The sequence below is a fragment of the Phascolarctos cinereus genome, unplaced genomic scaffold (genome assembly GCF_003287225.1).
Source record: "Phascolarctos cinereus isolate Bilbo 61053 unplaced genomic scaffold, phaCin_HiC Scaffold_1;HRSCAF=81, whole genome shotgun sequence".
NCBI lineage: Eukaryota > Metazoa > Chordata > Mammalia > Diprotodontia > Phascolarctidae > Phascolarctos > Phascolarctos cinereus.
Genome location: NW_027555514.1, coordinates 220,477,611 through 220,502,963, shown reverse-complemented (window position 1 = coordinate 220,502,963; position 25,353 = coordinate 220,477,611). Strand labels below are relative to the sequence as shown.

At 37.6% G+C, this 25,353-nt stretch overlaps 1 protein-coding gene across 2 annotated transcripts; it reads left to right on the top strand.

The window, feature by feature from the left end:
- The first annotated feature begins 202 nt into the window (after window positions 1-202).
- PRIM1 (DNA primase subunit 1) lies at window positions 203-25,353 on the top strand. 2 transcript variants are annotated; one of them, XM_020990077.2, is made up of 13 exons: window positions 203-408; window positions 3,497-3,654; window positions 8,954-9,060; window positions 9,137-9,210; window positions 9,952-10,088; window positions 10,578-10,636; window positions 11,046-11,155; window positions 11,784-11,875; window positions 12,285-12,423; window positions 13,606-13,675; window positions 13,866-13,960; window positions 17,505-17,603; window positions 18,181-25,353. In XM_020990077.2, exons 1-13 carry the CDS (start codon window positions 306-308, stop codon window positions 18,198-18,200), a joined length of 1,263 nt encoding a protein of 420 aa, XP_020845736.1. In that variant the 5' UTR covers window positions 203-305; the 3' UTR covers window positions 18,201-25,353. The 2 variants fall into 2 exon arrangements, with proteins under 2 accessions (XP_020845736.1, XP_020845737.1); XM_020990078.2 differs by lacking the exon at window positions 3,497-3,654 and having other exon boundaries at window positions 316-408.

Genomic DNA, 25,353 nt, shown 5'->3' with positions numbered 1-25,353 from the left:
AACGGGGCGGGACTGCGTGATCTCCAACTCTTTCCATCTCTAACGAGTCTCTCTAGCTCTCCATGGATGATAGAGAAGGGGACATCTCCTTCTCCCTTCTAGCGCGTCTGAGCACAAGCTGAGCGCTCTAGTTTACAGAGCCAGGAACTACAAGTCCCAGCGGGCCCCGCGAAAGACCCTTTCCCATCGCGCCCTGGGCGCGCCTGCGTAGTGACGCAGACTCAGAATTCCCATTTCCCGCCAAACTGTGAGGCTGGGGTTTTTCTTCCCTCCAGTGGTGCTGTCAGGCAAAGCCCCCGAGGCTCATGGAGGCATTTGACCCCAACGAGCTCCCCGAGCTGCTCAAGCTTTACTACCGGAGGCTCTTCCCCTTCTCCCAGTACTATCGCTGGCTCAATTATGGCGGAGGTGACCGGGGAATGGGCTCCTGGGGAGGGGGGAGTAGCTGCCGAGGGGTGGGTGGGGGGAGCCCGGGATTGGGGTGCAGCCATCTCCAGTTATGGAGAGTGACCCAGTCACCCCACTTCTGGGCCCTGGCCTCCTTGACCCTGGCACATAGGAAGCGCTGTATAAATGTTAGCTATCATCATCATCATTATTGTTATTGTGGAAGCGCTACATAAATAGCTATCATTATTATTGTTGAAGCACCGTATAAAAGTTAGCTATCTTCCTTATTGCTATTATTGTTGAAACGCTATGTAAATGTTAACCATCATCATCGTTGTTGTTGTTGAAGGGCCACATAAATATTAACTATCGTTATTGTTGAAGGGCTATGTGTTAGCCATCATTATCGTTATTGTTATTGGCGAAGCTCTATGTAGAATAGCTATGGTTGTTGAAGTGCTCTGTAGAAGGTAGCTATCTTCATTATTGTTATTGTTGAAACTACGTGAATGTTAGCCATCGTCATCATTACTGTTGAAGCACCATATAAATGTTAGTTATTATCGTGATTGTTGTTGAAGCACTCTATAAATGTTGGCTGTCATCATCATTATTGTTATTAACAGTGAGGTTACGTGGCTTGCCTAGAGTCACACAGATGAGAAGATTGTTTTAGGCAAGACAAGAAGCCGAACATTCTTGACTCTGGGGCCTGGCTGTGCTCACTTTTCAGTGCTGCCTCTCACCCCTTCCACGTTGCAGTTACTTAATGAGTTCTGTTGGATTGGATTAGAGTAGCCTTGTTCTGCTTGCTGCCAGAGTACCAAACCAGGAGCAACAGGTAAAAGTTGAAGAGGGAGATTAAGCCTGGAATGAAAAGAAAGTACTTCCTATTAGATCTTTCCAAAAGTAATAGCCTGCTTTTAGGAAGTGAGTCCCTCCTCTCTTATGGTCCTTAAGCAAAAGCTGGATGAGTACTTGATTTGTGTTGTAGACTGGGTTCTTGTTTTAGTTCTGCGTCAGACTAGATGCCCTCTGAGGTCCCATCTACCTCTGAGATTTTGTGAATTCCACCCCCTGTCCCCTGAGGCATCTATTGAGTATTACTGCTCAGAGTTGGGGGAAAAGGGAGGTGTTATTCAGTTTCAGCATTGAAGTCCTGGGGATCTGGAAACCAGGAGACATGGGTTCTAATCCACCTTCTGCTAACTCACTGAGAAAATGAGAGGATTGGCATGGAATTTTGATCCCTTGATCTGTGGAGAGAAATTCTCCAGGATCATAGCTTCATAGATCTAGAAGGGAAAAGGACCTTCACAATCATCTAATTCAACCCTCTCATTTTACAGATGAGAAAACTGAGGCCCAGAGAGATTTAGTGACTTTCCCAAAGTCACATGAGTGACCAGGTGAGCCAGGATTTGATCCCAAGGCTCCACATTCAAGGTTCTTTCCACTATACCAGGAACAGGACTTAACATCTTCCTGTATCTAATACAACCTATGAAACTTAAATATTAATCCTGAGAAAGCCCCATTGAGGAACTGAGAAGATAAATCTTTTTTTCTTCATTTTTTACATCAACCAAAACATTCAAATAAATAATGAGAATGATCTTACATAAGCCATTGTTTATGTAATATATGTAATCCGAATTGTTTGCAAAGTTAGGCATGTTAATTTTAGCAAATTTGTTTCCTAATAATCTTCTTTCCCATGTGTATTTTTTCAGGTTTTGCTCTTATCATTTTTAAGCGTTAGTGGGTGTGTTTATTGTTGTCTTTTCATTTTCTGAAAAGAGAATTATTCAGATATTCCCTCATCTGTATGTTCTAGTTCAGTGTTCTCCAAATTTGTTAAAATCATGCACCCTGTGCAGTAAAAAATTTTTGAGGACCAGCTCCCCAACATAGGGATAGGAATAGGTACTAGGTCTGTGCTTTCATTGTTGTAGTGAACTCCCCTCCCTCTACAGATGCAGGGTTTACAGTCAGTCTGAGAGAGTTGCCTGGAGAACAGAGAGGTTAAGTTGCCCGGTGTCAGAGGTGGCAAATATGCATAAGAGGTGAAATCTCCCCTCTCCCCACATATGTATATTTAATTATTTGTAAATTATATAACTGTAGTATTTAATTAAAGGATGAGATCAAGATAAAATAAACAATATTTCAAATAATTTTAATTTTATTAACAGTTCATAAAATATTTTTGCTGTCATAAAAGCATTTTCAGTCAGAGCAGGGAGATTGAATATGCTTTGTTATTTTTAAAAATTTTGATTTAATACTTTCTGATGATGCAATATTACTGAAAGTTAAAGAACACATGAGGGTGCCATCCTCCAACCATTCTGCATCTTGGAATTCCCACTCTTCCTTGTATATTGTAATCACATGACTATCTGGCATAGATCAAGTAAAAGCATTCATGTCAATCCATATATTACATATTAGTTAAGCTTGATTTCTGCCTTTTATGTACTTAAAATATACTTTATTAGCATTAATAATTTGTTTTTCCCAAATGCACATAAGCATCAATTATGTCTTGTTCTTGTCACATCCTGATAATCAGCACTTGGTTTTCTGTAAACAAACCCTGGGACTAGGTAGAACCTGTATCTTACAATTGGCGAGTGGGGAGCACTTGGTGTGTAGCACTGCATTCTGCCTGCTTAAGGAAGTAATGTCATTAGAAATCTAGACTAAAACTAATGACTGATTGAACAAGTCTCTTTAACTTACTGTGTCCATGTCTAAAACACAGAGGTAGGCATACTGACGTAACCATGCTGGAATACTTATTTGAGGTCTCCTTATAAGTGTCTCTTCCTGGAGTTTTGCCTTGTTTTAAGTTCTCTTACCTCTTCTCTTCCCCTTCTCCCCATAAGTAACAAGGAAACTGCAATTCTATGTACATGTGAATTTTTTTTTCATTTTTGTTTCTACAGCACCTAGCATAATGCTTTGCACATTTAACTGATACTTGTTGAATGAAATTGAATAGTAAGCCCTCAATATTTATCGACTGATTAATGTCTTGTCTACTTTGAGCTGAAAGATGAAAAGAACTAAATAAATTTAAAGTGAAATTTGTATTTTGCAGTGGTAAAGAATTATTTTCAGCACAGGGAGTTTTCGTTCACACTGAAAGATGATATATACATTCGCTACCAGTCTTTCAACAACCAAAGTGAGATGGAAAAGGAGATTCAGAAATTGAATCCACACAAAATTGATATTGGAGCAGTGTATTCCCACAGAGTAAGTGTCCGCACATTTTTACTAAGTATGTATTGGGCCCCCAGCCTTGTCGAGGTAAACATTTTGGATATATTCACGATGTTGCTAAAGGGGCACAACAACCACAGCCAGTTTTACAAGTTCATTAGACTGGAATGGAGTGAGAAGGGAGTGACATGGTCAGGCCTAAGTTTTAGGGTAGCTGTGGGGAGGATGAATTGCATTATGGAGGGACCTGAAGTAGAGGTGCATTTGGGATACTATTTCACCAGTCAAGGAAAGAAGTGATAAGGGCCTAAACTAGGCTTTGTGAGTAGAGAAAGGGACAGGTGCCAGAGGTGTTGTGGAGAGCTTGGAGAGGTCAGGAGAGGTTTGCTTGGCTTGGGGATAAGCCCTTGTGATTGGTGGGTGGGATGTGACAAAGCCCACCTCCCTTAGGTCGTTCTGCATCCCCAGAGTACTCCCATCTCTACTTTGGAGAAGACTCACTGCCCTGAACTGCTGACTTCTTAGGAATTGAAAGTTGAATTGGTCAAATTGACATGAGTTGCTGTTGTTAAGTCGCTTAGTCTGTCCTATTCTTTATAACCTTTAATAAAGTTGACTAGAAGGTTGGTTTTCAAAGACCATAGGATTTGAGGGGATAATAAAAGGAACTCTATTTTCCTCAGAATAAATCTGAATTGGTAAAAAAAAAAACCCTTAAATTTTAAAATATCTTTAACAAAATGCCGTTTGATAACTTGTATGTACAGTAATCAAATAGGCTTAACTCAAGTGCCCTCTCCTATGCAGATCCCTCCCTGGTCCCCTAGTCATCAAAAAAGTAGGTTTTCTCTGCTTTTGAATAGATTTTTAGTGTTTTACATCTCTATTGCACTTACATTGCTCAATAAACATTTATTAAGAGCCTACTATGTGTAAGGCACTGTGCTAGGGGTGTGCAAGATACAAAAACAAAACCATCTTTACACTCAGGAAGCTTACATTCTCCTGAGAAAATAAAAAATATACACAAGAGAGCAAATACAAAGTAATTTCATGCGGGAGACATTGCTAATAATTGAGAATCAAGAAATGCCTTAAGTAGGAGGTGACGCCTCAGCTATACTTTGGAAGATTCTTTTTTTTCTCCCAATTTTATTAATTTATTGATTTATCAACAATCACTTCCATATGGTTTTGAGTTGAAAATTTTTCTCCCCCCTTCCTCCCGCCCCCACCCTCCCCAGGACTGCGCACAAACTGATATAGGTTTTACATTTACATTCCTATTAAACATATTTTCACATTAGTGAAATTGTAAGTAAAAATTAAAACCAATAAGAGGAACCATCAGAAAGGAAACAAAACTCAACAGAAGGTAAAAATAAGTGATAGCAATTTGACTTCCATAGTTCTTTCTTTGGATGTGGACAGCATTTTCCATCCCGAGGCCTCTGCAGATGTCTTAGATCCTCATAATGCTGAGAAAGGTTCAGTTCAACAATCTTAGTCATCGCATAATGTGGCTGTTATTGTGTACAAAGTCCTCTTGGTTCTGCTCACTTCACTCAGCATCAGACCGTATAGGTCTCTCCAGGTTTTTCTGAAGTCAGCCTGTTCATCATTTCTTATAGCACAGTAGTATTCCAGTACATTCATATACCACAACTTGCTCAGCCATTCCTCAGTTGATGGGCATCCTCTCAATTCTGGAAGATTCTTTAAGGGGGGGAGAGGATTTGGCATTCCAGACATTGGGAGCTACTTGTTCAAGGGCATGGAGGCCAGAGACAGAATATGTGTAGGGAACAGCTAGCATTATAGTTTGACTGGAAAAGAGATTGGGTGAAGGAGACTGATATAAAATAAAACTAGAAAAATAAGCAGGAACCAGATTGTGGAGAATGTTAAGTGACAGGCTGAGACATTTGCATTTTATTCTCAGGAGAAAAATATTTTAAAGATATTTGCTATCTCTGTTTTAAGAATATCTTTTGCAGTTGGGTAGAGGATGGTTTGATGAGGGGGAGAGATTGGAAGCGGGTGAGACCAATTAAGAAGCTATTGCAATAATCTAGGCCATTGGACTCCAATGTAGAGGCTTCCCAATGACTCCAAGAGAACCTTGACTTAATGCCAAGGAATGTGTGACCAACTAATCCGAGAGTGGAAAGATAAGTCACCTGCCATGCTCTTCCCACTTTCCTCCCCACCCCCACCCCCCTTAGCCAAATGAGGACTTGTCTGCAATACAGCCACACCCTACATACACATGACCTCTCCCTTCTCCCTCCATACCTTACAACATTCTCACTCTGCCTTCTTCCTCCATTGACCTCCGATGCCGCTGCTCTAGCCATGGGCCCCTCAAGATTATAACCTAAGTTACTCAGGTACCCTTAGCTGCTAAGCAGGCAAAATTACCGCTTTTGGTGTCCCTACCTCCTAATCTCTCTCCCTCTCCCACTCCCCCATCCCCATCACCCCCATCACCTTGTGGCTACCGCCATAGAACACAACTGCAGCCCTCAGGTTACTGCAGCTTGCAATACACCAAAGGATTTGGGGCAGCCCTTAAACAATGTAGAGGAAAACATCCTTTGTACGTACAGGAAATCCTTAGGCCAGCCTACAGGCCTGCCCTAGGGTATACATGCTCTAAACTCCAAAGCAGTGACTAGTTAGTCTAGTTAGTAGGGACTACTACCTTCCCCTCTACACACACACACACACACACACACACACACACACACACACGCCTAATTTTTTGGAAAGAAAGAGTAAATAGCACAAAATAAACAGGTATTTTTTTTCCCCCAAAACCCTTCCCTTTTTCTGTCGAGGGCACCACTATTCTTCCAATCTCCCTGCCTCTCAGCTTCATTATCCTTGACTTCTCACTCAATTGAAACTATTCTCTTCAAAGTTACCAGTTATCTCTTAATTGCCAAATCTGGTAGCTTTTTCTCTATCCTCATCTTTCTTGACCTCTCTGCAACATTTGACATTTTTGGATATCCTCTCTTCCTGGATACCTAATCTCTCCTCTCTGTGTTGTCCTGACCCTGCTTTCTCTTGACTCAACTACCTTTTTGACTACTCTTCAATCTCCCTTGGTGGATTTTCATTCATCTCTTGTCTTCTAACTGGATATTCTCCAAGGTTCTCTGTATTAGGCACTCTTTTCTCTCCATACATTCTCTCACTTAGTGATTTCATTAGCACCCAAGGGTTCAATTATCTCCATGGTGATGGCTCCCAGCTCTGTATACCCAGCCCTAACCTCCTCTCCACTTAAGTCCAGCATCACCAGTGACCTCTTGAACATTTCAAATAGATGTTCCATAGGCATCTCAAAATCAGTATGTCCAAAATGGCACTTATTACCTTTCTCCCAAAACCCTCCTCTCATCCAAACTCCTCTATTTCTATTGAGAGTACCAGCATCCTGCCCATCACCCACGTTTGAAACCTTGCCGTCTCTCTTTCCTTCACTCCATATATCACTCACTTGTCAAATATTATGTTTCTACCTCTACAGCATCTCTCACATCTGTCCCCTCTTTCTACTGACATAGCCACTATTCCAGGTCAGACCCTCATTATCTTTCCCTTGGATGATTGAAACAGCTAGGTCAAGAAGAAGGAAGACAGAGAAAGGGACATTGAATTTAGCAGTTAAGGGGCAACACTAGAAAGTGTCATCCAACCTGCAGGTGGAGTTGAAAGTCCATTTTTAAGAGATTGAGAAGTGAGAACTGAAAGGTAGCATGGTGGGGTAGACAGAGCACTAGATTTTAAGTCAGACGACCTGTATTCAAATCCTGGCTACTAAATTTCCTAGCATTGTGACCACAGGGATCTAGGACTTGTGAGCTAAAAAAGGACTTTAGAGATTAAAAGATTTAACACCCTCATTTTACAGAGAGGGAAGCTGATGTAGAGGATTTAAATGACTTGCCTGAGGTCATGTTGGTAGTAAGTACAGTAGTCAGAATCAGAACCATATTGTCTCATTTTCTCATTAATTAGCTTCAGTTTTCTCATTAGTAAAATGTAAATTTTGATACTTGAACTATCTGCTTCACAGGATTGTTGTTAGGAATGTACTTGTAATCCTTAAAGAGTTATATAAATGTTAAGTTATTGTCATTATTATCTCATAGTTATATAGGTGTCATATACAAGCTAGTAGGTTATAAGTTCTGTGAGGGCAGGGGCTATGTCTATTAAGCTTTGCATCTCCCAGTACTTAGCAGAGTACTCTAACAGAGTGGGCATTTAATAAGTGTTTTATTTGGGGGGGGGAGGTGTCTTGTTTTTGGTTTTGGTTTTTTTTTTTAGTTTTCAACATTCACTTTTATAAGATTTTGAATTCTAAATTTTCCCCCCTCCCCAAGACAGCATGTAATCTGATGTAGGCTATACATGTATGATCACATATTTTCACATTAGTCATGTTGTAAAAGAAGAATTAGAACAAAAGGGGAAAACCATGAGAAAGGAAAAACAGAAAAAGAGAAAATGGTATGCTTTTATCTGCATTCAGACTCCATAGTTTTTCCTCTGGATGTGGATAGCATTTTCCATCATGAGTCTTTTGGAGTTGTCTTAGATCATTGTGTTGCTCAGAAGAGCTAAATCTAACAAAGTTGGTTATCGTACAATGTTGCTGTTACTGTGTATACAGTGTTCACCTGGTCCTGCTCCCTTCACTCAGATTCAGTTCATCCAGGTCTTTCCAAGTTTTGCTGAAATCTGCCTGCTCACCATTTCTTGTGGAACAATAGTATTCCATTATATTCGTATACTACAACTTGTTCAGCCATTCCCCAATTGATGGGCATCCCCTCACTTTCCAATTCTTTGCCACCACAAAAAACATAAATATTTTTGTACTTATGGGTCCTTTTCCTTTTTTTTTATGATCTCTTTGGGATACAGACCTAGTAGTAGTATTGCTGGATCAAAGGGTATGCAGTTTTATAGCACTTTGGGCAAAGTTCCAGATTGTTCTCCAGAATGGTTGGATCCATTCACAACTCCACCAACAATGCATTAGTTCTCCAATTTTCCCACATCTTCTCCAACATTTATCATTTTCCTCAAACCCTGTTTTTAATAGATCGTAGAAAAGTAGACAAGGCCAACTTTCACTAAATTATCACAAACTCCTAATTTGTAAGATCCAAATTAATGCAATTTCACTGATTTAACCTGAATATTTGTGGCTTCTTCATTTTGGCCAGGCCACTCTTCTATATCTGGTAGTTAGTAGTAGAACAAGTGACAATGCTCGCTTGAAATTAATAGGATATTTTTTTCTTGTCCACAGCCCATTCAGCATAATACAGTGAAGCTAGGAGCTTTTCAAGCTCAGGAAAAAGAACTGGTGTTTGACATTGACATGACAGACTATGATGATGTGAGGAGATGCTGTAGGTAAGGACATAAACACCTCAGAGCTGGATGGAGGGGTTCCGTTTGCAGTCAGTCACTAATGGTCACTCTGCTTCAGCTCTGCAGATATATGTTCTAAATGCTGGACCCTTATGACAATGGCCATCCACATCATAGACAGAGCTCTAAAAGGTAAAGTGTCTTAGCTGGTTTCTGAATTCTAGACACCGTATTTTAGGACAGATGCAGTAAGCTGTCGCACATAGAGAGAAGGGCAACCAGAACAGTGAGAGGACTCAAAAGTGTCATGTGAGGAATGACTAGAGGAAGTAAAGATGCTTAGCCTGAGGCTGTTTTCAAATATAGGAAGAATGATTAGATTTATTCAGCATAGCTCCAGAAAATATAACTGCTGGGTTCCATTGGGTGGAAGGTTCTGGAACTATATTTCACTTCATTACAGAAGAGAAAACTTCTTTAGATTAATAGTTTTCTTCTGAGCATATTAGTTTATACTACTGTGTTGTTATTCAGTCATTTCAGTCGTGTCAATTTTTCATGACTCCATTGGGAATTTTCCTGGCAGAGATACTGGAGTGGTTTGCCATTTCCTTCTCCAGCTCATTTTACAGATGAGGAAACTGAGGCAAACAGGGTTAAGTGACTTTTGAACTCAGGAAGATAAGTCTTTCTGACTCCAGGCTCAGTGTTCTATCCACTTTGCCACCTAGCTGTCCTTATACTACCATAGCATCTTTTTTTATTAGTTCTCAAGATATGCAAATGTATTATTATCCTTAAACATGTAATAGAAAAATGGAGTGTTACGGTAATTGCCATTTGCAAACATTGTACAGACCAGTGCTTTTCTTTTTAAGAAGGTATGTGTAGATTATTAGGAGAGGAAAAAACACCCAATTTTTCTCCCCACAGAGGACTTTGGATTTAAACATCGCCTCTGGGTATATTCTGGAAGGAGAGGTGTTCATTGCTGGGTCTGTGATGAAACAGTCAGAAAATTGTCCTCAGCAGTACGCTCTGGGATAGTAGAATATCTAAGTCTTGTAAAGGTATGGTACTCTTAACTGCAATTGAAATTTACTTGTATGCCAAACATTGTTAACCCTGGAATATGTAGGAGTACAGAAAATAAAAGCTTGCTACTATGTTTATTATGATAAGTACATCCTTTAGAGTATCCCATTCTAGAGTAACTTTAATCATAATAGCTGATTTTATTTGAAAGCTCTTAAGGGACAATTTGATATTTCAAACTTACATTTAAGCTTTTACCGTTATAGTAAAAATGGAAGTTAATTTGTTTTTCCTATTCATTTGTGTCAAGTGAAATTACCAGATAAAACTGCAGGTGTTGGGACAGCATATTAAATAGCTTCCAAGCATCCAATTTTAAAGAAAGAATATAATCAACATTTTGTGTATTGTTATAACCTTATGGTTACAGATAACAATAGTAATAATAATAGAACATCTTGAATAATTTTTTAAATTTGCTTGTACTATTTAATACACAAACAGTTCTTTTTATTATTTTTCAGGGCGGAGAAGAGATGAGAAAGAAGGTTCATCTCAGTACAAAGGTTCATCCTTTCATCAGGTCTGTTAAAAAAAGACACTGTGTAATTCAAGATTTTCTTCATGTTCTCTGAGACCGTACTTCATAGAAACATACTTCATATGTGCTATTTTTTATTTTTATTCTGCCAGTTTCTACTTTTGCCTTTTAAAATGCTATTAGGTGATTAAAGCAGATTGCTTAAAATTAAAGCTATGAATTATGTTCTCTATTCTGCTACTGCTGATTAGGTTGCTGTCCTATCTTAGGCTACTCCTGACACTACAGTGTTGTGGGCTTTAACACAGTTAATTAACATTTGCAAATCTAAACATCAATTCAATGAAAATTGAATAATAGATAAATTGAATAACTAATCCCAATAAATAATAGAATCCATATGTGTGTATGTATATTACTGATAAGGGATTTGTGGGTTTTGTTCCTACAGAAAATCAATAAACATAGTAGAAAAATATTTTGAAGAATATGCCCTGGTTGGTCAAGATATTTTTGAAAATAAAGAGACCTGGGATAAAATTTTAACTCTTGTCCCTGAATATATCCTTTCTAAAAAAATTATTAAACTAGGTGTCTTCATCTGTGATACTGTGAATAACTGTTTTCTGCCCTATTTTAGTCCTTTTTATGCTTCATGTTTATTAATGTATTTTTTTCCCTATGAATTTCTTTCCTTCATTTCCTAAGGAACTGTAAGAATAGTAACAAAAAATTGACATTCAGAAAATCCAGTCAACTTAAAAGTCAATATGCTATAGTATCACATTCTTTCTTTAGAAGTTACCACTCCCTCAAAATTTAGGGCTGTTTAGGAATATTGCTTCTTCTATGTAACTAAATGAAGTAAAAAAAAATGTAGATCCAGGGGAATTTATCCTAAGCTCTTTTTGCAGTTTGTCTAGGTATAAAAACTGATTGGGTTGTTGCTGTTTCATTAGGAATGCTTTCTAGCATGCCATCATTATGTTGGGGGGGGGCATTAATGGTTAAATAAATTTTTATATGTATATAATCTTTTAAAAATTGTAACTCTTAAAAAATTAGCATTTACCTCCTAAATATCTGCAAACTTTAAGCCCTCTAATGAGGATCCATTGTATAAATCCGCTTTGGAATTTACCTTATTTGTGCCATAAGTTAATGTTCCAGTTCCTTAACTGCCTGTCACCTATTCATGCTGAACTTCAGCAAGGATTCCAGAAGTGTCATAATTCAGTCCAGCGCTGGGAACATTTGAAGAGAACAGTGAGCACAAATCGGGTGTGTTTCACTAAAATACTTGGTTTTGGAAAGGGAAATCAATATAATTTATTGAGTACTCATTTTTTTTCTTAGTATGTTGAAAATGGCCGGTCATTTCTGCCGTGCAAAAACAAACAGAGGTGCAGCATGGCCTAGCTGGTCTCAATATGGAAGATCAGGTTTGAGTCCTCCTGTTGCCATACTGGCCCGTGATTTTGATACATGGCCTTAAGCTGACCTTATACGTGCCCTATGCAGTCTTTTAAGACTGGACGTTGTAGAACAGATATCTATCTTCATTGGTACAGAATTCTTCATCAGGAGTTTGCTATACCAGTGAAATCACAGAACCAGATAAAAAAAGAAAAAAATAATTTAAAAGACTCTCTGCTGTTTGTCACATTGGACTTCTGTCTGTTTTTAAAAGGCTGTCAAAAATGAGAAATTTGGACCCTGGGTAGAGTGGGAGATCATGCTACACTACTGTTTTCCTCGGCTGGATATCAACGTTAGCAAAGGGATCAATCATTTACTGAAGAGTCCATTCAGCGTTCATCCTAAAACAGGTAAAATTTAAATAAACACAAGTAGGAAATGAAAATTATATTGTGACATCTTATTTTAGCAAGAAGGTCTTATGAGTGGAGACAGAAAAGTTGAAGAGTTGGTATCTAGTCAGTAATCCATGAGGTAACTGAGTTAAAAATCTTTCTTTGAAATCAATTAAATAATAACAGATTTAAATTTTAAAAAACATTATGTACCCATAATGTGCCAGACACTATCCACTAAACAATTGCCACTATGTACTTTTTTTTTTTTTTTTGGTGAGTCAGTCAGGGTTAAGTGACTTGCCCAGGGTCACACAGCTACTAAGTGTCAAGTGTCTGAGGCCGGATTTGAACTCAGGTCCTCCTGACTCCCAGGCTGGAGCTCTATCTACTGTGCTACCTAGCTGACCCTCTGTGTACTTTTTAAATGGATCTATTATTCACAGTATTAATATCAGAATTCACAAATTGGAAGGAACCCTAGAGATCAAGTTATTTGTCCACTGTTATACTTCTAATTAGGGGCAGGGTTAGGATTCTTAATTAAAATAGATTAAATTAAATTAAAATAATTAAATTATTTTAAATAAATTAATTAATTAAAATAAAAGACATTTTTAGATTTTATTTTTTAGTTATTTTAATGAATCCAAAGTGTGAATTTGAAATGAAAATGAAAATTGCCATACTGGGGAATAGCCACAGCCCCCCCAGCACAATGCCCCGCCTTTGACAGAGATATGTTATAGTGGGATGTGGTTTTCCTCCTTAGAGTTGGTGCATTCTCAAAGTTTGTTTCCCTTGGAGTAACTCCTTAGGGCTCTGTTGTTCATGATTTTATCTAAACTTTTTGAGGCTATTTTCAGCCTATCCCATCTCTGGGTAGTAGATTCAAATAGTACTTCCTCTTTAGTTGTCTGAAATTTAACTTCAAACTTCAAAGTGATACCCTTTATTTTATTGTTCAGAGAGTTGTTGAACAAGCCAGTGCTCTCTCTGTACCGACTATGCATTATTTTATAAACTTTGTTGTATAACAACTCTAAACATTGCTCAAAATGCTTCTAGTTCTGCTTTCTCCCATTTTATTTTTAGTAGAGTATTATTGAATAATTTCTTGTAACAGGCAAATTTGAACGATTTGTCCGCTGTTAACTGCAAAGAGTTAAAGCTGTTTGTTTATTTTGGTTCTTGTAGGTCGTATTTCTGTTCCTATTAATTTGCAGAAAGTGGATCAATTTGACCCATTCATCGTTCCTACTATAAGGTGTGTTATATATCAGCGTCTGCCCTTTATTTAAATTTTCTTAGAAACCTCTGTTCTGAGTAGGCTTACTTGGATCTCTTCCTGTGTCTGTGGCTACTTAGGAGCAGCATGGTGTATAATATAGCTATTAATTAAGTAGTTATGTTATAATGACAACCTAGACCCAACTTTGAAGTTCTTTTATTTGTAGCCAGATCTGCCATGAATTAGATATGGTCTCCACTAATGAAGATGATGGGGACAAGGAAAATGAAGCTGAACCTGACACCAAGCGTCATACTAGAGGTAGGTCAGTAATATCTGGGTGCCTCCCTGTAACTCACCTTCCTCATAGTAGAGTCCTATATGTATAGACTCACCATAATCAGAATTCTTAATAACAATAATAATGGTATCATAGCATCAACAAGCATTTTTTAAGTGCCTGCTATATGCCATCCCCAGTGCTAGGCACTAGTACAAAGAAAGAATCAAGGAGATTTCATTGTAATACATCACCAATTAGTGTTATGGAAAAACAGTCACTTATCACACCTTGTCGATTCAACATCCTGGTCATCCACCAGCACTATTGAAGTAGCTTCCTAATAGGCCTCTCTACCTTTACATTCTCCCCTTTTCGATCTATCCTTGGTATTACTTTTAAAATAAATCTGTGTATTCAAAGATCTCTGATTATCTCACTCAGAAATCTTCAGTGGCCCCCTACTGCCTGTCAAATAACTTTGAACCTATTCTACATTACATTTAAGGCCTTCCACAATTTGGCACCAGCCTATATATCTGGGTTTATCTCATATTATTCCCTTCCATGTACTCCACACTGGGGCCTAATTGGACAATTCTTGACTCTGTCATCTTACTGACTTTACTAATTCCATTCCTCTTGCTTAGAATGGCTTCCCTGCATTTTTTAAATTCTAGGTTATTCTTTAAAGCCCGGCCCAATGACAAATGGTATTTCTTCTATAAAATCTTAACTTACTCCCTTTGCAACTCTAATACATTTAACATGTAGTGGTACGTATTGAAGAAGGATAAATTTTAAATGGGCCAGTGGACTCCGCCTGGTATTATTTCAGCTATTCAGATTTTTATTATGGCAATTCCAGAGGGTAGATAATTTTGTTTCATTAGAAATGACATCTTCATAGTAGCTAGTTTAATTGACTTTCAACCCTTGGAGAAAAAAGCTAACCTAGGGAAATCAGACATGAAACTATAATGTATTCAACTTTGAGCAACTATGCTATAGTGAAGGGTCTGAAAACCATATGCAGTAGTAGATGAAAAAATTGGGAATGTTTCACCTGCAAACGATAAAACTTAGAGGGGAATTTGATAGGTGTCTTCAGCTGTTTAAATGGATTACGTGAAAGACGGAACATGTGTATTCTGTGTAGCTCCAGAAGATAGAACCAGGACCACTGGGTAGAAATAACATGGAAGCAGTTTTCAAACCAAGATGAGGACTTGTGTAACAATTAGAACTATACCAAAATAGGATGGACTGCCTTGTTAGGAGGTATAATAGTAATGACTTAGTGATTTTTAGTGAAGTACCCATCTCTGGACAGTGTAAGCTGAGCTTTGGTGACTTTGTCAGGAATGTTGCTTATGAATTATGGAAGCAGCACATACAAGAGAAAGCACTGGATTTGGAGGCAGCGTACCTGGGTTTAAATCCCAGTACTATCATTTGCTAGTTCTGTGACTTTTAATGAGTCAGTTAATTTCTCTGGGCCTCAGTTTCTTCATATGTAAAAGGAGTGGGTTAAACTAGGTGACCTCAAAGGAGAACTTACAGCTCTGTAACCTACAACCTAGGTCCATAATAATAGTAACTAGCATTTATATAGTACTTTGAGATTTGTAAAGTGCTTCACACTTTATCCCATTTGATCCTATATCTATAAGATAAGTGCTATTATTATCCCCATTTTACAAATAAGGAAACAGGCCGAGTGAATCTGTGACTTTCCCAGGGTCACACAGACAGTAAGTGTCTGGGGCAGGATTTGAACTCAGATCATCCTTACTCCAAGTGCAACATTATACCCTGAGCCACCTAGCTGCCTCTTTGTGGTTATAATATGCTTATCAAACAGTACTATGCCACAATGACTAAATCAATTGTGCTTCCTCACCTAGAATGCCTTTGACCTGAAGGCAAAAGACAGATTTAGCACCACCTCAACCACTTAAGTCTCTACAGATGTCTTCCATATCTGGGCTTCTGTAACACTTATTATCTATTCAACTGATTTTGATCTTTAATCAGATAATTCCTTCAGAGGTATACATCTTGTTTTTCCAATTAAAATCCTTTAGAGTAGGCACTGTATCACAGTTCTGGATACTTAGTAGCTAGTCAATAAACATTTCCTGAGTTGACTCAAAAGGTTAAGGCCAAAACTAACAAGCTTTGTGGTATAATAGTTAAAACTCAGAAAACCTTTTCATTATGACAGTGCTAGATTATAGTGAGGTTTTGGCTCTAACTTATTAGATGTTAAGACCCTAGCCAAGTGACTTAGCCTTTGATGAGAATTATGATACTTATACTACTCTCTCACAGAGTTGTTATCTGGAAGGTACTTTGTAAGCCTTAAAGTATTATCTTAATGAGGTTGTTTTTACAATTAATGATAAGCAGTTATTCCTATGGTATGTCAACTAAGATCAGGAAAATTCACTGAGATTTTTTTTTTAATGCAGATTTCTTATTATATTATCTAACTTTTCAGTGAAGCCGTATTTTGGGAACCTTGTGCCACCATTCCAAAACAGTAGTCATTAATGTAGAACGGATAGATACCCATCTTCATTCATCTATTAGATGAATAAATGAAGGTCCCCGAACATTTTGTGGGCAGGTAGGTGGCACTAGATAGAGTTCTGGGCCTAGAGTCATGAAGATGTGAGTTCAAATGCAGCCTCAGACACTAGCTGTATAACCCTGGGCAAGTCACTTAACTCTGTTTGCCTTCATTTCCTTATTTGTAAAACAACCTGGAGAAGGAAATGGCAAACCACTCTATTATCTCTGCTAAAAAAAACCCAAATGAGGTCATGAAGAATCCAACATGACGGAAAAGACTGAACAACTACAAAAAACTTTTTGCGGATGTTTCATATTTGTTTTATTTTGTTTTAAATTAATCCTGCTTGGGGGCAGCTAGGTGGCACAGTGGATAGAGCACTGGCCTGGAGTCAGGAGGACCTGAGTTCAAATCCAGCCTCAGACACATAACACTCACTAGCTGTGTGAGTCTGGGCAAGTCACTTAAGTCCAATTGCCTCACTGGGGAAAAAAAGTAAATTAAGCCTGCTTAAGTGAGAATTGGAATTTCTTCAGGGATACTCCTAGACCACTATAAAACCCAATATGAGATAGACCTGCAAGCCATCTTGACTCCTTCTTTGCCGAAAGTTTCCAAAGTAGATTTTTTTCCCTGCACATGTACAACTCACATATTGTAGTGTAAAAGAGAAGAGAATTCAACATAAAACTTTTGCTTCATGTACTTTGAAAAAAAGTATATTCTTTGTTTAGGCATCACAGTCCTAATGTCTCCAAAAATCATGGGCCTGATCACCCCAAAAAATATTGCTATTTTAGGAAACCTACTATTGGAAGCCAAAGTTTCTAAGAGGAAGAATCTCAAATAAATAGTAATTTGACTTTGCCTTTTACTACGATAACAATGAAAGCAGTCAATCAAACAGGAATGGAGTACATTAAAGAACATTCATAGGCTCCATGACCACAATCATGATGCCTTTGATGCTAAAATTTTGAGTTGAACACCTTTTATTTATCCCTTAGATTATAAGAAGACCAGTCTGGCTCCCTATGTGAAAAGTTTTGAACAATTTTTGGAAGAACTGGATAAGTCCAGAAAAGGAGAACTTCTGAGAAAGAGTGGTAAGCATTCAAAAATTAGCAAAGTTTTCATGGCGTTACACCTTTAATCTGTCTGGAACTAAGTGTGGGGAAGGAGTAAAGTATAGGAAGAGGGGAAATTGTTAGGTTCTAACCTCAGCATTCTCCCAAATGTATTGACTTGGTTTTGATATTCTTAAAGTGTTTTTTAAAGTCATAATCCCGTTCTCTAGAAGTATATGGCAGTATTATGGAAATACAGATTTCTCACTTCCTTTTGAAACATCTATATGAAAATTTAAGGAACAGAGCCCAATATAGTGCCTCATACTTAGTAGGAAATCAATAAATATATGTTGAAAGAATGAATACAGTTGTGACTTAAAATTAGAAAGCCACGTTAATTGCCATGATAAGACACTATTAATATTAAGTTACAAGTATACCTGTTATACTGCACCAACCTGCAATGTAGGTTTCAGTAAATATAAGAGCAAGTGTTTTATAGGACTGAGAATTCTTTGAAAGCAATAACATTTAAATGTAGAAATAATTGGTTTTTTCTTACTATTTTCTGATATTGCTTTGCTAAAAAATAATCTGTAACTTTCTGTTTTAGATGCACAGAGAGACTTCTGAAGACAACGGTTCCCTTTAAACCAAAGTAGATTTCTCTGACCTTCAACCAGTAGCTCATTACATCCAACCATGTTATAATATGCTGGACCATACACAATATAATTATTGGGTCATAGCTTACAAATGTTAACAGCAGTTTATATTGAAAAGGTTCCTAATGCCATTAAAAATATATTTACAAATGTAAGGCATCTGGCAGAAAGAGAATTTGGTGATAGTTGGATTTGGTATCATTTTCAAAGTAGATTTTTTTTTGGAGAGGAGGAATCAGGCTTTCCAGTTCATTAGCTTTTTTTTCCAGTTCATTAGCTTTGTGGGATAATTTGTTTATAACAAAGTGGGTACCTTTAATATTTTTTGGTAACAAAAGTTTTCACCTTTTGTTACCAAAAATATTATTAAAGACATTTGAGCAATAATATATTCAAGATCCTAATTTCAATTCACTGGAAACATTTGGGAGATTTTCCTGATAGAGGAAGAGTTTGTCCTTAAGTCTCAGCCAGTTAAGTTTATCGACCTCACATATGTTCTAAGTCACAACAGAAATTTTCTGAGTTTCTGTTGGTCAGCCATTCATACCCTCAGTGCCCAGCCTTCACAATTAATTTTTAAATAGTACACAGAACCTTTTTTCCTTTTTAAAAATTTTTAACTTAAAACAATCCCCTCCCCCAATAAATGAGCCTTTCCATACAGAACACAGAGGATTATGGATGAAACTATGAATCTCTGCTTCATACTTCTTGCTTTTTTTAAATGATAAATTTTATGTTACTTTCCAAACCAACTTGCTTATCTATACTTGTTTTTGTTTTCTTCTATGCATTTTTAAAAAATGTTTCAATGGCCCACTTTATTTGGCATCATAATTGCTAATCTGCTTTTTCCTCCACCCCTCCATTAAAAACTAAAAAAAAACTTGTAATGCCTCAGTCAAACAAAATGAATCCACACAGTAACTGAGTCCAAAAATATCTATCTCTTTCTGTCCTTGAGTCCATCACTTTTTTGTCAGGAGGTGGATAACATGCCTCACCTCTGGAGACATGGTTACTCATTGCATTGATCAGAGTTCTTAAATTTACCTTTCTAGCTTTCTCTTGTCTGAGTTTTCATTTCAACGTTTTTATTCAGTGGGGGTCTTTTCTTCAGAAATGCTTAAGTCTTCTATTCCATTTCATTTTTGAAATTTTACCCTTAGTTGCTGGTTTAACACTATTGATACTAAGTAGAGTATTCTTCAAGGCTGTTTCCAAAGAAACCACTTGTAGCTACTTCTTGTTCCCATGTTCCTGGAATTCTTAGAATTAAGGAGCAGTCTAGAAATAAATACTGGCCAACCTTACTGTCAAAGACTTAGAGTTATGTGATAAAAAGCACCTTGACATTTTAAAATGCCCAAATACTTTACTTCGAAAATATATTTTCAATTTTGTTTTATCCAGATACTTGACTGTGTGTCAATACAATCCAAGTGACAGATTTATTTTATTTACTATTAAACTTTTAAAATGCTTTATTAATATTCTTTTTCCATATTAATGTACTTCATACCAACTCACCTCTCCCTTGCCCCCAAATGGAAGCCCTCCATTATAGCAAATTTATGTAATCAGGCAAAACATATCAAGAAATCATCCACATCCAAAAAAATGCATATCTGATTCTGGACCTCTGTTCTATCACTTCTCTACCATGTCTGTCAGTCAATAAATAGTCAATCAATAAATGTATAAGTGCTTACAGGCACTGTGCTGGATGCTGGAGATACAAATATTAAAAGTCCCTACTTTCAAGGAGCTTACTACAATCTAATGGGGGGAAATCATACAAAAGAAAGCTGAAAGAAGATGGTGAAAGGGCTCACATGGAATGGTGGAGAAGCCAAAGGCCACAATAAATGCTGGTGAGTGAGAAATGAGACATCAGTCCTATTCCCCTTCTTAAATGGAGGAATTAAGGGTTCTACTCTCCAATAAGAAGGGCAGAAGGTACTAATAGACAAGGCTGATTGGATCTTGGAAGATGAGATTTCCTAATGATGAGTTTAATGGGAGCATGGGAGAAGCCCAAAAAGTCCACAACAAAAGTAGCCAGATGGGAATGAGATGTCACCAAGACATCCCCAGCACTTAGCACAGTACCTGGCACCTTTGTTATTGTGTTCAATAGTGTCTGATTCATGACCGCATGGACTATAGCATGCCAGGCTCTTCTATCCTCTACTGTCTCACAAATTCTCTCCAAGCTCATGGTCATTGTTTCCAGGACATTATCCATCCCATCCTCTGCCATCCCCTTTTTCTTTTGCCTTCACTCTTTCCCAACATCAGAGTCTTTTCCAGTGAGTCCTGTGTTCTCATGTGGCCAAATATTTCAGCTTCAATATTTTACCTTCCAATGAGTGGTCTAAGTCACTTGCTTTCTCTAGTATTGATTGATTGATTTGATCTCCTTGCTGTCCGAGGGAATTTCAAAAGTCTTCTCCAGAACAACAATTTGCAAGCATTGATTCTGCAGTGCTCAGTTTTTCTTATAGTCCAATTCTCACAGCCATACATTGCTACTGGAGAAACCATAGCTTTGACTATATGGACCTTTGTCAGCAAGGCACTGTCTCTCTCCTTTTTGAATGCTGTCCAAATTTGCCATAGCTTTCCTTCCAAGGAGTAAGCATCTTTTAATTCCATGGCTACAGCCACCATCTTCAGTAATCTTTGTGCCCAAGAATATAAAATCTGACACAGCTTCCATTTCTTCTCCCTCTATTTGCCAGGAAGTAATGGTACCAGTTGCCAAGATCTTAGGTTTTGTTTTTTGGTGTTTTTATTTTTAAATGATAAGCTTCAAACCAGCTTTTTCACTCTCCTCTTTTACCCTCATTAAGAGGCTTCTTAATTCTTCACTTTCTACCATCAGAGTGGTAAAATCTGCATATCTATGACTGTTAATATTTCTCCCAGCAACTTTACTTCTGGCTTTTGATTTGTCCAGCCTGTCATTTCACGTGCTATGATCTGCATATAAGCTAAATAAGGTGACAACATACAGCCTTGTCATGCCACTTTTCTAAATTTAAACCAATCATTTGTTCCATGTTTGGTTCTAATTGTTGTTTCTTGGCCAGCATATAGGTTCCTAAGGAGACAAGTATGATGTTTTAGCACCCCCATCTCTTTGAGGACTTGTCACATTTTGTTGTGATCCACACAGTCAAAGGCTTTAGTGTACTCAATGAAGCAGAAACAGATTTTTTTTTTATGGAATTCCCTTGCTTTCTCCGTGATGCAACAAATGTTGGCAATTTGGTCTCCAGTTCTGTCTCTTTGAAAACCAGCCTGCTCTTCTGGTAATTCTCAATTCACTTATTGCTGGAGCCTAGCTTGCAGAATCTTTAACATAAACTCGCCGGCATATGAAATGAGTGCAATTGTTCGGTAATTTGAACATTCTTTGGCATTGCCCTTCTTTAGCATTGTGATGTAAATTGATCTTTTCCAATCCAATGGCCACTGTTGTATTTTCCAAATTTGCTGGCATATTGAATGTAGAACATTAGCAGCAGCATCTTTGAGGGTTTTTAATAGCTCAGCTGGAATTCCATCACCTCCACTAGCCTTATTGTCAGCAATGCTTCCTAAGGCCCACTTGACCTCATTCTCCAGGATGTTTGGCTCCACATCAGTAACCACACCATCATGCTTATCTCAGTTATATTAAGATCTTTCTTGTATAGTTCTGTATATTCTTATCTTCTCTTCTTAATCTCTTCTACTTCTGTCAAGTCCCTGCCATTTTTGTCTTCCCATTTTTGCATGAAACTTTCCCTTGATATCTCTAATTTTTTTTAAAAGAGATCTCTTGTCTTTCCCTCTATTTTCTTCTATTTCTTTGCATTGCTTATTTAAGAAAAATCTTACCTCTCCTTGCTGTTTTCTGAAATTCTACATTCAGTTGGGTAGATTTTCCCTTTCTCCTTTTAACTTTTGCTTTCCTTCTTTTCTTAGCTATTTTCAGAGCCTCATCAGGCAGCCATTTTGCTTTCTAACTCTTCTCTGTCTTTGGAATGTTCTTTGTTGCTGTTTCCTATATAGTATTGTGAACCCCTGTCCAGAGTTCTTCAGGCACTCTAATAGATCTAATCCCTTAAATCTATTTTCATCATATCATTAAATCATCACTTCCACTTCATATTCATAAAGGAGAGTTATTTAGTTCATACCTATATTGTCTGATGGTTTTCCCTTCTCCAATTTAATCTGAATTTTGCAATAAGAAGCTCATGATCTGATCCACAGTCAGCTCCAGGTCTTGTTTTAACTAACTGTATAGAGCTTCTCCACCTCTGGCTGCAAAATATATAATCAATCTGATTTCTATATGGACCATCTGGTGATGTCCATGTGTGGAGATGCCTTTTGGGTTGTTGAAAAAGTGTTTGCCATGACCAGTGAGTTATTTTAACAAAACTATATTAGTCTCTACTCTGCTTTATTTTGTGTACCAAAGTCAAACTTGCCTGTTATTCTAGTTATCTTTTGATTTCCTACTGTAGCATTTCAGTCCCATGTGATGAACATGACATCTCTTTTCTGATGTTATTTCTAGACGATGTTGTAGGTTTTCACAGAACTGATCGACTTTGACTTCTTTGGCATCAGTGATTGGACCATAGATTTGTATTACTTTGATGTTGAATGGTTTGCAGTGGATTCGAATAGATGTCATTCAGCCATTTTTGAGATTATACCCCAGCACTCCTTTTCTCACCCTTTTATTGACTGTGAGGGCTACTTCATTTCTCCTAAGGTATTTTTGCCCACAGTACTAAATGTAATGATCACCTGAATTAAATCCACCCATTCCTGTCTATTTAAACTGAGGCACACAAGGTTAAGTGACTTGCCCAGAGTCACACAGCTAGTAAGTGACTGAGGCCACATTTGAACTCAGGTCCTCTGCTCCAGGGCCAGCATTCTATCCAGCTGCCTTGGCTGGCTCATACATGTGTGTGTGTACATATATGTATATATAAAAATATATAATACATAAACAGTCTGTGTCTGTAAGTATTATATATGAATGCTCGAACCAATTCAGTTTCAGAGTGCCTGTCCTTCCACCACCATCCAACAATTGCTCTTTTCCTCTTTTGTCATCTTTGCTAATCTGATGTGTGACATGGATCCTCAGAGTTGTCTTGCTCTTCATAATTAGTAATTTGGAGCATTTTTTAATATGGCTGTTAATAGCTTCGTTTTAGAAATGACTTCATATTCTTTGACCACTTGTCTATTGGGGAATGATTCTTATTATATATTTGTGTCAACTCTTTAATATTCCAGATACCAGACTTTCATTGAAGAAATTTGCTACAAAGATTTTTTTCCATCTGTTTCCTTTCTGATTATTGCTGCACTTATTTTACTTGTAGCAGGTTTTCAATAGTATATGACCAAAATTGTTCATTTTATCATTTATGATAACCACCCTCCCTTGTTTATTGATGAATTCTCTCCCTTTTCATAGTTGTGACATATCTCTTTCCTTTGTCCTCAGTGCTTTTTGTGATACTACTTTTTATATTTAGGTCATTTATCCATTTGGAGTTTATTGTAATATATGGTATATGGCTGTGGTCTAAGCCTAATTTTTATCAAACTGCTATCCAATTTTCCCAGCAATTTTTGTCAAACAGGGAGTCCTCACTCCAGCAGTTAATGTCCCTGAGTTTATTGAACACTATAACTATATCCAGTTGTTTCTAGGTCTTATATACTCAATTTGTTCCATTGACCAACATTTTTACTTTTTAACCAGTATCAAGTTGAAATCTGGGGCCTCCTTCATTCTCTTTTTTTATTATTTCTCTTGAAATACTTGACCTTTTGTTCCTCCAGATAAATTTTGATGTTATTTTGTCTAAATCAACAAAATAACCCCTTAGTCATTTGATTGGTATTATACGAAATCTATAAATTAATTTAGATACAATAATATCATTTTTATTATATTGGCACAGCCCAACCATAAGTAATTAATATTTCTCCACTCATTTAAGTCTTCCTTTATTTTTGCAAAAACAAAACTCTCAACCCCTATATACAATCTGTTGCTAAGTCTTTTCTATTTTACCTTCATAACATTTTATATAACCTCCTTAGTCAGGCACTACAACAACCTAGATACAGGCCCTCCTCACCTCATTTCTGGACTATTACAATAGCCTGCTAGTTAGTTTCCCTGCCTTACATCTCTGCCCACTCCAATCAAACATCTATTTAGCTGTCAAAAGAACAGCTGACCATATCAACCCCTATTTAGTAAACTCCAGGGGCTCCCTATTACCTCCAGGATAGAATATAAAACCCTCTGGTTTCCAAAGCCTTTCATAACCTAGCCCCTATCTGTCTTATATCTTACTCAATCGTATGTACTCTGTGATAGAGTGACATGTCCTCTTTACTGTTTCTTACATGTGACACCCCATCATCTCTTGACTCTTGAGTGTTTTCACTGGCTGTCTCCCATGCCTAGAACCTTGTCCCTCCTCATCTTTACCTCCTGGTTTCCCTGACTTCCTTAGAGTCTCAGCTAAAGTCTTTTTTTTTTCTTTTAGACAACTGGGGTTAAGTGACTTGCCCAGGGTCACACAGCTAGTAAGTGTCAAGTGTTTGTTCTGAGGCTGGATTTGAACTCAGGGCCTCCTGACTTCAGGGCTGGTGCTCTATCCACTGCACCACCTAGCTGCCCCTCAGCTAAAGTCTTACCTTCTGAAAGAAGCCTTTCCCAATCCTTAATCTTCATACCTTCCCTCTGAGACTACCTCTGATTTAGCCTGTCATATCTTATTTGTATATGAATGTTTGTAATACTGTCTTCCTCATTAGACTGTGAGCTCCTTGAGAATAGAAACTGATTTTTGCCTTTATGTCACCATCACTTAACTTATGTGCCTGGTACATAGTAGGCACTTAATAAATGCTACTTAGCTGGCTTTTTATATAAGTCTTGGGGCTGTTTTGGTTGTTGGACTAGCAGATACAATATTTTATATATATGTATATATATAAAATGTACTTATTTTGAATTACATTTTTTCTGTTTCTGCCTACTGGGTTTTGTAAATAATAAACAGAAAGGCTATTGA

Bases quoted from the DNA above. Each gene is read 5' to 3' on its own strand.
- PRIM1 (XM_020990077.2), top strand. From the start codon at position 306: ATGGAGGCATTTGACCCCAACGAGCTCCCCGAGCTGCTCAAGCTTTAC. The intron at 10,637-11,045 runs GTCTGTTAAAAA...TTGTTCCTACAG, and splicing joins AAGGTTCATCCTTTCATCAG to AAAATCAATAAACATAGTAG. The intron at 13,676-13,865 runs GTGTGTTATATA...TTTTATTTGTAG, and splicing joins TTCATCGTTCCTACTATAAG to CCAGATCTGCCATGAATTAG.